This window comes from Podarcis vaucheri (assembly GCF_965113315.1).
Source record: "Podarcis vaucheri genome assembly, chromosome: 2".
NCBI classification, from domain to species: Eukaryota; Metazoa; Chordata; class Lepidosauria; order Squamata; family Lacertidae; genus Podarcis; species Podarcis vaucheri.
The window spans coordinates 81,858,163-81,871,069 of record NC_138760.1 but is presented as its reverse complement, the minus strand read 5'-3'; the positions used below and the strand labels follow the sequence as shown (position 1 = coordinate 81,871,069).

Genomic DNA, 12,907 nt, shown 5'->3' with positions numbered 1-12,907 from the left:
CTTCGCTTTGTAGATGCTTGAGAAAATTGCAGCAGGAAAGGCCGTGAATGACAAGAAAACACTCTTAGGAAAGTATTCTTCAGAGTTTGTGACAGTTGCAATTCTTAACAAAATTCTATCATCTTTGGTCATTTGATGTGTGGTTTTTTTATATTCAATGGCCTTAACAGAACTGGGGCAGACACAAAATTGTGCAATCCTGGTTCTTTAAAACAAACGGGAGCTTTGCCAGTGACTTCAATGGTTTTGTGGATGGCACTTTAAAAGTATTGATTTTAAAACAATTATGCCAATAAGACCATAAAGGAGATCCAGAATGCTATTGTCTGAGTCAGATTGAGACTTGGAGAACCCTACTTTTCAAAACCAAGTTCACACTCTAACATTATCGATAAAAAGCTGCAGAAAAATAAAGTCACCGCTTACTTCAAATCCAATGCAATCTTCAGTGGCAGATACCAGATCTTTTGAGAGACTGCCATACATACAAGCAATTTCATATATTATGGCATCAGACTAAGAAAAAACAACAATTCTTCTATTCTCTTACCTTGCAAGGCAATTATTTATAGAATGTGGAATTTAGAATGTATATACTAATTTATCTACTTGCCTGTCAAGTATTGCATATTCACTTTCAGATTTGTACAGTGATGCCAGTCGAGCTTCCATCAAAATGAAAATCTTCCCTGTATTCTTATCTGGGGAGGAAATCCACGGATGTTAATATTCAATTGCTGAAATCTTACAGAAAGAATTATGAAAAACAGCCTAAGTATGAAAATGCCAGGCTCATTTCTGCTAATTAAAATACCTCTTACACTATTATTACAGGGCCCAAGACCAAATAAAGACATGGGCTATTACACACTTCTTTAAAAAATCACTTCCAAAATCCAAATCTGTACTTTCAGACTCAGCACAGACATCACACCAAAACCATGGTTAAGGAAGCTAGAATCTGAAACCAGCAGTCCAGCTCTCCCTACCCAGGGTCCATTTCTTGGTGGTTCCTTCAAAAGCAGAACCTTCAGTTAGGCAAGCTGGTCAGTCAGTTTTTATAGCGCAACAGCACAGCTCTCTCAAAGAGGTTTTCAATTATTTAAATGAGACAAATGATTGGAAGTATTAAAGCACAATTGTCGGCACAGCACATGCCAATGAGGCGTGACCCTTCCCTTCAAACCAAACTGAGTTCTGATCTGCCTGAAGCCCCACTGTTCTTGCCCCAAGCTTCTCTCAATGCTCCAGCTCTGCCACCAAACTCTGATGTGAAGAGAATGCCTAAAGTTTTGAACATGACAACAACCCAAGCTGATTGTTGGTCTTGCAGTGTCCTCTGTATCCATTGCCTCATAGACAGCAAGCATTGCCTACTTTCACAATACAAGATTAATAAGAGGAGCAAGCTTTTCCAGAATGAAAATGCTCTGTGGATACAAAGGCCATATTCAGTTTCCAAAATCTAAAAAGGTTAAATTGTGAGGATGGGAATTCTGCTTCCAGAAAGCAACATACAGCAAACTAATAAGAACTGAATATATTTCTCAGATTCTGATGCTTGGGCAACAGCAAGACCCAGAGATTCTGGGAAAAGGTTGAAGGGACAGAATTCCTCCCCAGATCTCTCTATGACACACTTCTATTACTGGTTCCCCCAAGACAGGATGCATGCTGTGTTGCAAAGCAGAAATATGCATAAATATTACAGTTAGGGCACCGAGGAGGTTATATTTCTTTGGACAAAGAAGTTCATGTCATTAAGGGTATAAATGACCTTTGGATTGGAAAGAAGAAAAGCTACCAAGCACTTTTCATGATGGACACTTTGGCTATGAGTGCCCAAGAAAGATATCCTGAAACAACTGGGAATTGTGTGGAAGGCAAAATACAGATTTATAAGAGGCAACCTTTTTTCTCTGAATACAAGTATTAATTGTTGCAAAAATATGAATATGTTTACATAATTCTTGTTGATTTACAAACTGAAGTTGAGGATTTAGCTATTCCAAACTGTCAACCAAACCTTCCTTGTGCAGCTCTTGCAAAGATAAAATGTTGAAGAACCATGATTGCCTTAGCTCCATGAAGGACAGGTGAGACACGTGCAATAATAAAATTAAAATTATTTTAATGTTAAAAAATTAGGTGGAAGGTTCTAACGACCTTACGTAGTTGGAAAAAAATATGCCTTCAACTGCTATCTTACAATTTGTTACAGTGGTGCCCCGCAAGACGAACGCCTCGCAAGACGGAAAACCCGCTAGACGAAAGGGTTTTCCGTTTTGGAGACGCTTCGCAAAACGAATTTCCCTATGGACTTCCTTCGCAAGATGAAAGCCCATAGGGAAATCTCCGGGACAGCTGGGAAGCGCAGCACGTCTTCCCCACTGTCCTCGGACCTCCTCCGAAGCCTGGCGGGGGGGGAGAGACCTCCTCCCGCCGCCAGGCTTTGGAAGGCTGCTCCGAAGCCTGGGGGGGCGGAGAGGTTTTTTTAAAACCCCGGGACAGCGGAGGACTTCTCCGCTGTCTGGGGCGATTTTAAAATGCTGGCGGGCGGCAGCGCTGCCGCCCGCCAGCATTTTAAAATCGCCCCGGACAGCAGAGAAGTCCCCCGCTGTCCCGAGGTTTTTAAAAATGCTGGCATCTTCCCCGCTGTCCCCGGACATCTTTTGAAGCAAGGGGCGGCAACGCGGAGGAGCGATCTTCTCCCCTCCGCCCCTTGCTTCAAAAGAGGGGACAGAGGGGAAAGCATGCGCGTCTTCCCCTTTCTCCCCGGACCCCTTTTGAAGCAAGGGGCAGCAACGGGGAGAAGCGATCTTCTCCCCTCCGCCCCTTGCTTCAAAAGAGGGGACAGAGGGGAAAGCACGCGCGTCTTCCCCTTTCTCCCCGGACCCCTTTTGAAGCAAGGGGCAGCAACGGGGAGAAGCGATCTTCTCCCCTCCGCCCCTTGCTTCAAAAGAGGGGACAGAGAGGAAAGCACGCGCGTCTTCCCCTTTCTCCCCGGACCCCTTTTGAAGCAAGGGGCAGCAACGGGGAGAAGCGATCTTCTCCCCTTCGCCCCTTGCTTCAAAAGAGGGGACAGAGGGGAAGGCGCGCGGGCCTGCCCCTCTCTCCCCGGACCCCTTTTGAACCAAGGGGCAGCAACGGGGAGAAGCGATCTTCTCCCCTTCGGCCCTTGCTTCAAAAGAGGGGACAGAGGGGAAAGCACGCGCGTCTTCCCCTTTCTCCCCGGACCCCTTTTGAAGCAAGGGGCAGCAACGGGGAGAAGCGATCTTCTCCCCTTCGCCCCTTGCTTCAAAAGAGGGGACAGAGGGGAAGGCGCGCGGGCCTGCCCCTCTCTCCCCGGACCCCTTTTGAACCAAGGGGCAGCAACGGGGAGAAGCGATCTTCTCCCCTTCGGCCCTTGCTTCAAAAGAGGGGACAGAGGGGAAAGCACGCGCGTCTTCCCCTTTCTCCCCGGACCCCTTTTGAAGCAAGGGGCAGCAACGGGGAGAAGCGATCTTCTCCCCTCCGCCCCTTGCTTCAAAAGAGGGGACAGAGGGGAAGGCGCGCGGGCCTGCCCCTCTCTCCCCGGACCCCTTTTGAACCAAGTGGCAGCAACGGGGAGAAGCGATCTTCTCCCCTTCGCCTCTTGCTTCAAAAGAGGGGACAGAGGGGAAGGCGCGCCTTCCCCTCTGTCCCCGGAGATTGCGGGGGAGGCAACGGGGAGAAGCAATCTTCTCCCCGCTGCCCCTTGCTTTAAAACAGGTCCGGGGACAGAGGAGAAGGCGCGCGGCGCTTCCCCTCTGTCCCCGACGGTCTCCTTAGGAACGCATTGATTGATTTTCAATGCATTCCTATGGGAAACTGTGCTTTGCAAGACGAAAAACTCGCAAGACGACAAAACTTGCGGAACGAATTAATTTCATCTTGCGAGGCACCACTGTATATAGATTTGTATCAGCCTTGTATTTCAGCATTCACCTGGTAACTAGAGCAACAAGGGATTGCAGGCAGGCAAGGAGCAGGCTGGCAGAAGACCACAGCAGTGTTCCATCCCTTCTCTGTGTGCAGCAGAGAAACCAAGCAGGCTGTCAAGAGGAGTAAAAACCCCTCCTCTACACCCAGTATAGAAATACAGTTGTCTGCTGTAGGAGGGTGGCACTCTTAGGTCCTCCTGAAAATATGTACACTAGCAACTTTTATGGGCTTATTTACAAGGCTGGTTTATGTATTTTTCTAACACTTCTTTTCCTTTTGTATCAAATATTTTTAGTATTGCTATATGTTTAATAAACGTTGAGAAATATTTTTTCTAATGAAACAATTGCTAGAGTTGTAGAGAGAAGGGATGAGCCCTGTATTTCATACAGATAAAACTCCTCCCATCTTTGTGGATCACTGCAATTCAGACACCTGGTAGAATGAACCGCAAGACTGAGAAAATCTTGCAAAGGCTTTCAAAAAGCCTTGAGCAAAGCAGTGTAGCAGTAGCGAAGAATAGATGTGTGCTAATTTGGGAGGGAGCAAATCTTTCAGCCATTATGGCTTTGTTCAGAAGATTGCTTTAGAACTCGAGAACTATCAATTCAAAATTTCTAAGGAGTGACTGGGCCAGGCCCAATTTACTACTGAGGCCAAATTTGCAGAGGACGTAAGTGATGAGCAACAAAGAGTGGGAGATAGTAATTTCAGAAACTGCTTCATCTGAGCTGAGGAGATAGCTCTGGGTGTTTCATTTGCAACTCTGTGAAGGAATCAATACAGCTCTACATGATATGCATTTGTATGTGCAACTTCAGGCTTCAGATTCCTGGCAGACACACCTCCACCTGGCATCAACGTATGAAGTCAGGTGTGGGGCAGATAGGCACAGTTTGGGGAAAACAGCCTGGTGGGGTGAACCGAAACCAGTATCAGGCCTAATTAGCCCCATGGGCCAGAGGTTCCCCATCCCTGGTGAGGGGAATGCACTCTGCACCTCCTCAACAGCATCTCACATATTCTTAATCCATGCTTTCCAGGGAACAGCCTGGGCACTGAAAACAGATTACAGGGTTCAGCCCAGGCAAACTGATGTACCAAGTTAGATAATGGCTGTTGACTGTGCAGAGTTCATCTCAGGCATATTTTTGCTTATTTTGTGGGCCAAGAGAGACCCATGCTTGAAAAGAAGCTGCACCACTCTTGTTGCTCCCCATGGTTAGCTGTGACTGGAAAGGATATCTTTATTGGACGGGGATTGGCCTAGCCTGCAGCACAGAGCTCAGCAGAAGACGCACCAGAGATTCCCTTACAAGGAAATTTTCCAATTATCCTTTTAGCATTAGAAGGCAGCTTGAATCATCATGGGTAGGTAAATCAGAGGGCAAACCAATTAGATAAATCATAATAAATTAAACAAAAGCTACAGGAGTTTGGAGTGAAGCACTTTATGTAACCATTGTACTCTCCCCCATTATGCTGCCTTCCCGAGATTTATTATGACAACAGCATGAAGTTACTTTCAGGTTTTTTGTTTTTATTAAGATGACAGAACAAAAGTGAAAAGTTACATCAGCTTTGCAATAAGCCACTTGCGTATTTGACTGAAGGAAACAACTCCTGCTGCTGCCAGGCAAGTCAAGTCAATGTACATGCTGTTCTAGAATACAGCAGTACATGCAGGTGGACAGGATGGAGAAACATGTTGTATGGGTTGGTTAAAAAAGTTGCCGTTTGCAAAACCATGACTACAATCCTATGCATGCTCCCCTGGGATCAAGCCCCACGGAACCAACTGGGACATACTTGCAAGTAAGCATGCACATGAAACCACTCAAAGAAAGCACTAATTGTACGGCATAGCATATTTTACACTTGCCTTCCACCTTCACATATTGCAAGTCTGGGTTGACACAGAGGGCCAGGTTGCTAGGCAGAGTCCAAGGGGTTGTCGTCCAAGCAACTAGAGAGATGCCTTCATCTTCTTCCAGTGGAAAGGTAACAATGACCGAAGGGTCTTGGACATCCTCAAATACAGAATTAGAAAAGTTAGAAGCGATGTGGAAAAAGTTAACCCTCTTTATGCACAAAGGAGCAAATAATGAAAGCAAACTGTTATGGCCAACAATATTCTTAGTACTTATTACAGAGCATGATTCATTTATCAAAGGCTATGGCAACAAGTATCTTTCTTAAAACAATCTTCTCCATAAGCTACTGGATTGTTAAGAAATAGCCCCGTTTTTTAAAAAACCAACCTATTCAGATTTTTATGTAATTAACTATTTAAACGGAGATTGGGAGCAAAACACCATTACCTAGGTTAACCAAAACAAGCAATATAGCTAGATACAAACAATGTGGCTATTGTGCTGAGAGGTACAGCAGAGGTACACTCCAGATAGGCATGGAGCTAATTTGTAGCTTCAAATTAAACAACAATTTTTGTTTATCTGTATGGAGCTGCTTCAAATTCTACATGTCTTGAGTTTAGGGTAGACATGAATCCAAGAGCACTGTCCTGTACTTTTACCTATAACCTATTAGGGTATTCACATGATTACAATAAAACAGCACAGTCTATCCCCATCTGCCTCTGCCCCCCTCTTGGTTTTTTTACAGCATTTTCATTTCCAATATTCAGTTGTTTGCCAAGTTATACAGTGTTCAGGCTCACATGACTCAGGTAAGGTTAGGATAAAGTGAGTGTCAATGATTTGTTTGAGTCCCAGATTAAAAACTGTTAAGCTGGCGAAGATTCCATCCCTGCCTCCCATTTCTTCTAGCACTTTTGACAGTCTGGATAGCGATCTTCAAAGGTACAGCATCAGAAGACCTTGCAATATATTAATTTTTGCACTGCCAGCTCTCCCTGGTTCCTTTTTCACACCCTGAGTAAACTCTGGTAATTCCATTAGTGTTTGCCACTATTTATGTTAGAACTAAGAATTACTCCAGAGGGAGTTCACTCACTGAGCATGAAGCTCACTCAGCAGCCAAAACACAAGCATGCTTTCCCCGTTGTTATTATATAACTGCTAGCAATTCTGTTCAGTCTCTGAGCAATGTTGTATGCTGCCAGCCACCTTCACGGTTTCAACAAATACTAAATATAGTTGAGCAATTTTCACTGAACATTTATTGGCATTTTGCAGGATGAACAACACTTCAGCTGCAGAATACCGGTGAGCTATTTTTCTTTCTGCACTGCCTTCTAAAATAAGCTTACTTCTCAGGAATACAAGCTTTGTGTTAGAACAAGGGATGAGCCATTTGTGCATTTTGTGTTCAGTTTAATACGCATTTCAGAGGACCCCAGGAAGTTTAAGAACATTACTCTTTTTTGTTGTTAAATAACTTGTTTTTGTAGTTCTTGAATTCACATACAGAATGGGGAAAAACTTTTTAAAGAAAAGAACCACCAAGGTTATTTTTTGTTCTCTTAAAAATTAGCCAAAGCCTGTTTTCAGAATTCTGAGTTTTGACAGTGTACACTCCAAAAAACTGAAACACTCCAGAACACTTTGCAGGAAAACCAGTGATAGCATAACACATTTTATTTAGAGTGTAACAGAGAATTCTCAATTCTTATGTTTACTTGGAAGCTCACATAATGTGCTGTTCACTATATGGGAGAGAAATTAATACCATTTTGCAGATTTACTTTGTTTAGTCTACAGTATCCTTCAGATTCAGGATTTGTTACAGCATTACAAAATCCAAAATACATCACATTTTGGGAGTAGGCGCTGACATTTAAAATAATCAGCTGTTTAGAAAAAAGCAGTTAGTCAAAATCTAAACAACAGCAGCTTCAAAATTCCTACTACACACACATACTAACAGGGTGCCAGTAACCTTAATTCCCTAAAATCTGGCCAAAATAAAAAGTTATTGGATCCCAAACAGGTTAAAAAGATTATGGGTTTGAAGCAGCAGCTCAAGTTGATATTTTTTATACTCATCAACAAATAGTTATTAGAGTGGCTTACTATAAAAATCCAACACTATAGCAAACAATAAACTGCAGATTAAAAAGGTCTCACTCAGAACTCAAAAAAACTTTAAAGAACAGTGAGAATAAACAAGACTTTGCTGGAAAATGACACAGTTGGCAGCAAACAAGTCTGGAAAATGTTCCAGAAGGGATGCTACTAGAAAAGAGTCTCTCTTTGAGGTCACCATCCACCACCTCAGGTGTCAGCGTTTCCTCATCCTCAGGCCACAGAAATATAGCACAAAATCCACATCATGCTCAACATACTACAAGAATCTATTGAAGACTGTGCAGATCGGATGGACAATTCGTAAGAGCCCAGTATGCAACTGGAGCAAGACGCTATAATGTTCTGTACAAGCGGTCACTAAAATTAGCCCACATACAAGGTAAAAAGGTAAAGGACCCCTGGACGGTTAAGACCAGTCAAAAGCGACTATGGGGTGTGGCGCTCATCTCGCTTTCAGGCCAAGGAAGCTGGCATTTGTCTACAGACAGCTTTCTGGGTCATGTGGCCAACAGGAGTAAACCGCTACTAGTACACGGAGGACTGTGACGGACGCCAAAGTGCACAGAAATGCCATTTACCTTCCCGCCGCAGCAGTACCTATTTACCTACTTGCACTGGCATGCTTTTGAACTGCTAGCTTGGCGGAAGCTGGGATGGAGCAACGGGAGCTCACCCCCTCACACAGATTAGAACCACCGACCTTCCAATCAGCAAGCCTAAGAGGCTCTGTTGTTTAGACCACGGTGCCACCCACTCCCTTAGCCCACACAGAGTACATTACTGTAGGCTAAACAGATCCTAGGCCCATACTTGCCTACCCACCCAAGAATATGAGACAGAGCAGCACAGGCAGTGCCAGGTTTAAGGGGGCACCAAGCAAACTGTCTTGTGCAGCTCTCCCCAACCCAGATGCTGCTCTCTGCAACCTTGGTGCTGTGGCTGCCCCAACCTTTGCATACATATGCACCCTGCCTGCCTTCTTGCTGTTATCTATCCCTCCACTCTCATACCTGCACTTGCTGCCTAGCCTTACCACCACCACCATTTCAGGCATAGTTGGCACGGCAGCCAGCTTGGCCAGGCCAGGGTGTTTGTGGAAGCCTAAAGCTGCCTGCCACTGCTTTGCTTTAACTCTGTAACTTCCTCAGAGTGTAAAAAGAATGGCAATGAGAGGCTGCAGAGCCACGGGGGGCATCAGAGCAGCTACAGGGTACCACTTCAGGTATTTGGAGCAATGCTTTCTAGCACACTATAGCCTGCTGCTACTAACAGTCATTAGGAGGCCCCTGGCCTATGGCATCCTGGACATGTGTAGGGTGGCAGATGGACTTATGCCACTTGGTCTAGTGGTAACAGCAGCACTGCACAGGAATCTAAAATATTTATTCAGCTTTACATCAGGCTGGCAGTTAAAAAAAGAAATACAACAACATAACAAGCTTACATACCTTATAATTCTGGTGAGACTCAAAGTTAGAAAGGGGTGTGTTACATGCTGTTGAAAAAGGCATGACTTTAACTCCTCGGTATACCAGTCCTTTGTCATAAAGCTGCTTGAAAACCCACCTAAATGAATAAATAAATAGCAATTTAAGCAAACAAACAGAACAAGTTTGTTTTATTTTAAAAGATTATAATAATTAGAGAAGTCAATTGACCACATGTAAGAAGAAGGCACAGAACTTCTGCCCAGAACTACTTTCCTCCCTGGTGAGTTTACTGTAAATAACTCTTTAAAAAAAAAAAAAAAAAGCATTTTGCCCTTCGGTATCTTATCATGCAAGTTGTACTTTCCAGGCCAAAAGCACAGAACATAGAGCAGCAACTACATTGGAGTACAATTTTTAAAAGGTAATGAATACTATCTATCTTAAGTTGCTATAGCATCTGTAGAGATTTCTAAGGTCAAACAATACAGATGTTGCAAGCACCAAGAAAAATCATCACAGAAACACTTCTCATCTTACAATCAGAAGTCCCCCTTAACAAGGCAGGAGGGGAGTTTATAGAATGCTATATCACCCTAGAATAAATTATAAAATATATTTGCTTTATTAACCCTGTAGCCTATTCACTATTCAACCTGGCTAACTCTGTAACTTGTCATGCTCTCATCTGGTATACTGACTTTAATACTTTGCCATCCTGCCACACCACCTACCCTGCTGCCTCGGCCACTAGCAGGGAAGCAGTGCCAGTATCAGGACTGATTTCTGGCAAGAAATCACTGAAATTGCCTAAGATTCCGGTGGAAATTGGCACTGGTGCCAGGTGGGAGCTTCACCCCACTTCATGGGTGGGCTGGGCCCAACACAGTGCATAGCTAAAAACTGTGGAATTTAATGCCACAAAATGTGGTGATGGCCACTAACGTGGATAGCTTTAAAGAGGATTTAGGTCACCAATGTATACTAGTCACAATGGCTAAATTGCTTTCAGTATCAGAAGCAGTATACCTGTGAATCCCAGATGCTGGGGAACACAAACAGAAGAGTGTCTTGTGCTCACATGCTGCTTGTGAACTTCCCACAGAGATCTGGTGGGCCATTGTAAGAACAGAAATCTGACCTAGATGAGCTTTTGGTTTGATACTGTATTCTTATTACAGTAGACACAATAATGCACGTTTTTTAAATACGAAGTTGCTATATTTTATTCTATATTCCAAAGAAAAAGAAACTAGTAACTATTACTAGAGGGGGAAATCCTCTCTGAGGAAACAGATATAAATGTCATGCACACACAAAATTCAAGAGCTGCATCACCAGATGACTGAACTGCTAAGCCAAATTCAAGTCAACGATTCCCTCTTGTGGAGCTTTTTCCAAGTGCAGGAAAAGCGTTCTTTCTTTTCCTGCACCATCTTTCATTTTTACAGCTCACAAATGTTTGTGTTGCCATTAGAATGAGACAGTTCAATTCTGCAAGTACAAGAAAAAGCTGAATTTACAAGATGTCTATCTTTAAGAGAGGAAATGTAACATTAATAACTTTCAAGTGATCCAGCAACGGCTCACATGTCACATACTGTTAAACTGAATCGTGCCTTGGTGCTAACTTGCAAGAAGGCAGGATCTCAGAGACGAGGCTACAGCCAAGCACTCCTTGCCCAGTCCTCCTGCTGCCAAGCTACCCCCCAAAGCTAGGCCATGGTTTAACTTAGCATGCTGTCCAAATCACAGACCTCCAGTTTGTCTCCTCAAGACAAACCATAAGCTGTAAACCAAAAAAAACCCTTTTTACAGTTCTTGATTTGCCTGGAGTAAGACAAATCACAAGCCCAGATGTGGACAACATGCTACGCCAAACAATGGGCCAACCCCAAGTAGCACAACAGCAAAAGGGGCAGAAGAGGAGTGTTCCTGTTCCTCTCCACGAACCCACACAGGCTAAGCCACTGTTTGGCTTAACATTATGTACGAACTAATTCAATATTTCATTTACTTGTTAAAACAGGCATCAGTAATTGCAACCCTGTTGTAGAGACTCAATAATTTTTTTGAAGTGGATATTAGAGATATATTAGAGAACTGCAATTAGCAGGGGTAGGTATTCTTTAGCATTTTCTTAATTTCTATAGAATTGTAGAGTTGGAAGGGAACCTGAGAATCATTGAGTTCAACCAAGGCAGGAATCTCAGCTAAAGCATCCATGACAGACTGCCATCCAACCACTGCTTAAAAAGCTCCGATGAATGAGAATCTACTCCGCTGTCTAACAGCTCTTACCACCAGGCTGCAACCCAATGAAGAGATCCAAGCCAACATCTGGGGACAGGACTACTGGATATGTGGACTAGGTGACATGGTTTACATGAGAAAACAATCAAGGACATTTGTGGAAGGCAAGGCTCTTCAGTTCAGACATAAGGTTACAAAAATATCAAGCATTTTTATATTGTAACTACAGTGGTACCTCCGGTTACGTACTTAATTCATTCCAGAGGTCCATTCTTAACCTGAAACTGTTCTTAACCTGAAGCACCACTTTAGGTAATGGGGCCTCCCGCTGCTGCCGCACCGCCACCACCCAATTTCTGTTCTCATCCTGAAGCAAAGTTCTTAACCCGAGGTAATATTTCTGGGTTAGCGGAGTCTGTAACCTGAAGCGTATGTAACCTGAGGTACCACTGTAATCTGCTTTAAAGACTTATTGCCTTCAGGAGTTCAAAAGTGTCTATCATAGAGATCTGCTTCATAGCAAGCCTGCTAAAGATAATTTTTCCAATTATTAGTCATAGTTCATCATATTAACTCTGAAAACAAGTTAAGGCACTTAGCATAGTGAGGAAACTTGCTAGAAATGTCAAACACATATAGCTCCAGTTACAGTAGTCTTGCATTACTGTCCCTTCTCCATCAGTATAGGCAGATTATTATTACTTTATATTAATTTCAGCTATCTACGGTAGATACAATTCTCTTTACAACAGAAGAGTTTTTTCAGACCCTAATCCTAATGCAGCAAGCTTGCCTGGTTGGCCTTGCATGGCTAAGCAACTACCGACCTTCCTCCCAAACTCGGAGCTGGGGGGAAAGCGGGGATCACTGCACAAATTTAGTACCAATCACCTGCAGCTGTAAGGTTGGGAGCCAGACTGGCGTTTTGCATGTTGAGTGGGCAAATAAAAATGTGAAAGACTGCCTACAGCAATAATACACAACTTAACCAAAGCTTCAAGAAAATACTGGAGACAGCATTACAAGACCAGTGAGACTGCTATCTTTATATCATCTAAAAACCATTTACATAGTTTGCTTAGTAATTTTAGTGTTCAGAATCACTGCAAAGCAAGACTACTTTAGGCAAGCCTAGCCATCAGGCATACATAGTTCTATTTTTGACTTTTCCACCTTTGAACAGCTGGCATCTGCATTATGTAACAGTTTTTAAGCATGATAAAGAAAAAGAATCTAGGATTGGGCTATGCTGCT

At 43.4% G+C, this 12,907-nt stretch overlaps 1 protein-coding gene and 1 long non-coding RNA gene across 2 annotated transcripts in view; one reads left to right on the top strand and one right to left on the bottom strand.

Annotated features, from left to right (window-relative positions):
- Nucleotides 1-12,907, top strand: part of LOC309526090 — a 399,393-nt gene that overhangs the window by 355,246 nt on the left and 31,240 nt on the right. The window lies entirely within an intron of this gene.
- Nucleotides 1-12,907, bottom strand: part of IARS1 (isoleucyl-tRNA synthetase 1) — an 84,808-nt gene that overhangs the window by 58,374 nt on the left and 13,527 nt on the right. Inside the window, exons 7-9 of the mRNA XM_082212013.1 lie at nt 9,422-9,539; nt 5,840-5,993; nt 614-701 (exon numbers count right to left, since the gene is read on the bottom strand). Of these exons, the coding sequence (XP_082068139.1) occupies nt 614-701; nt 5,840-5,993; nt 9,422-9,539 (360 nt within the window). The remainder of the gene's footprint in view (nt 1-613; nt 702-5,839; nt 5,994-9,421; nt 9,540-12,907) is intronic.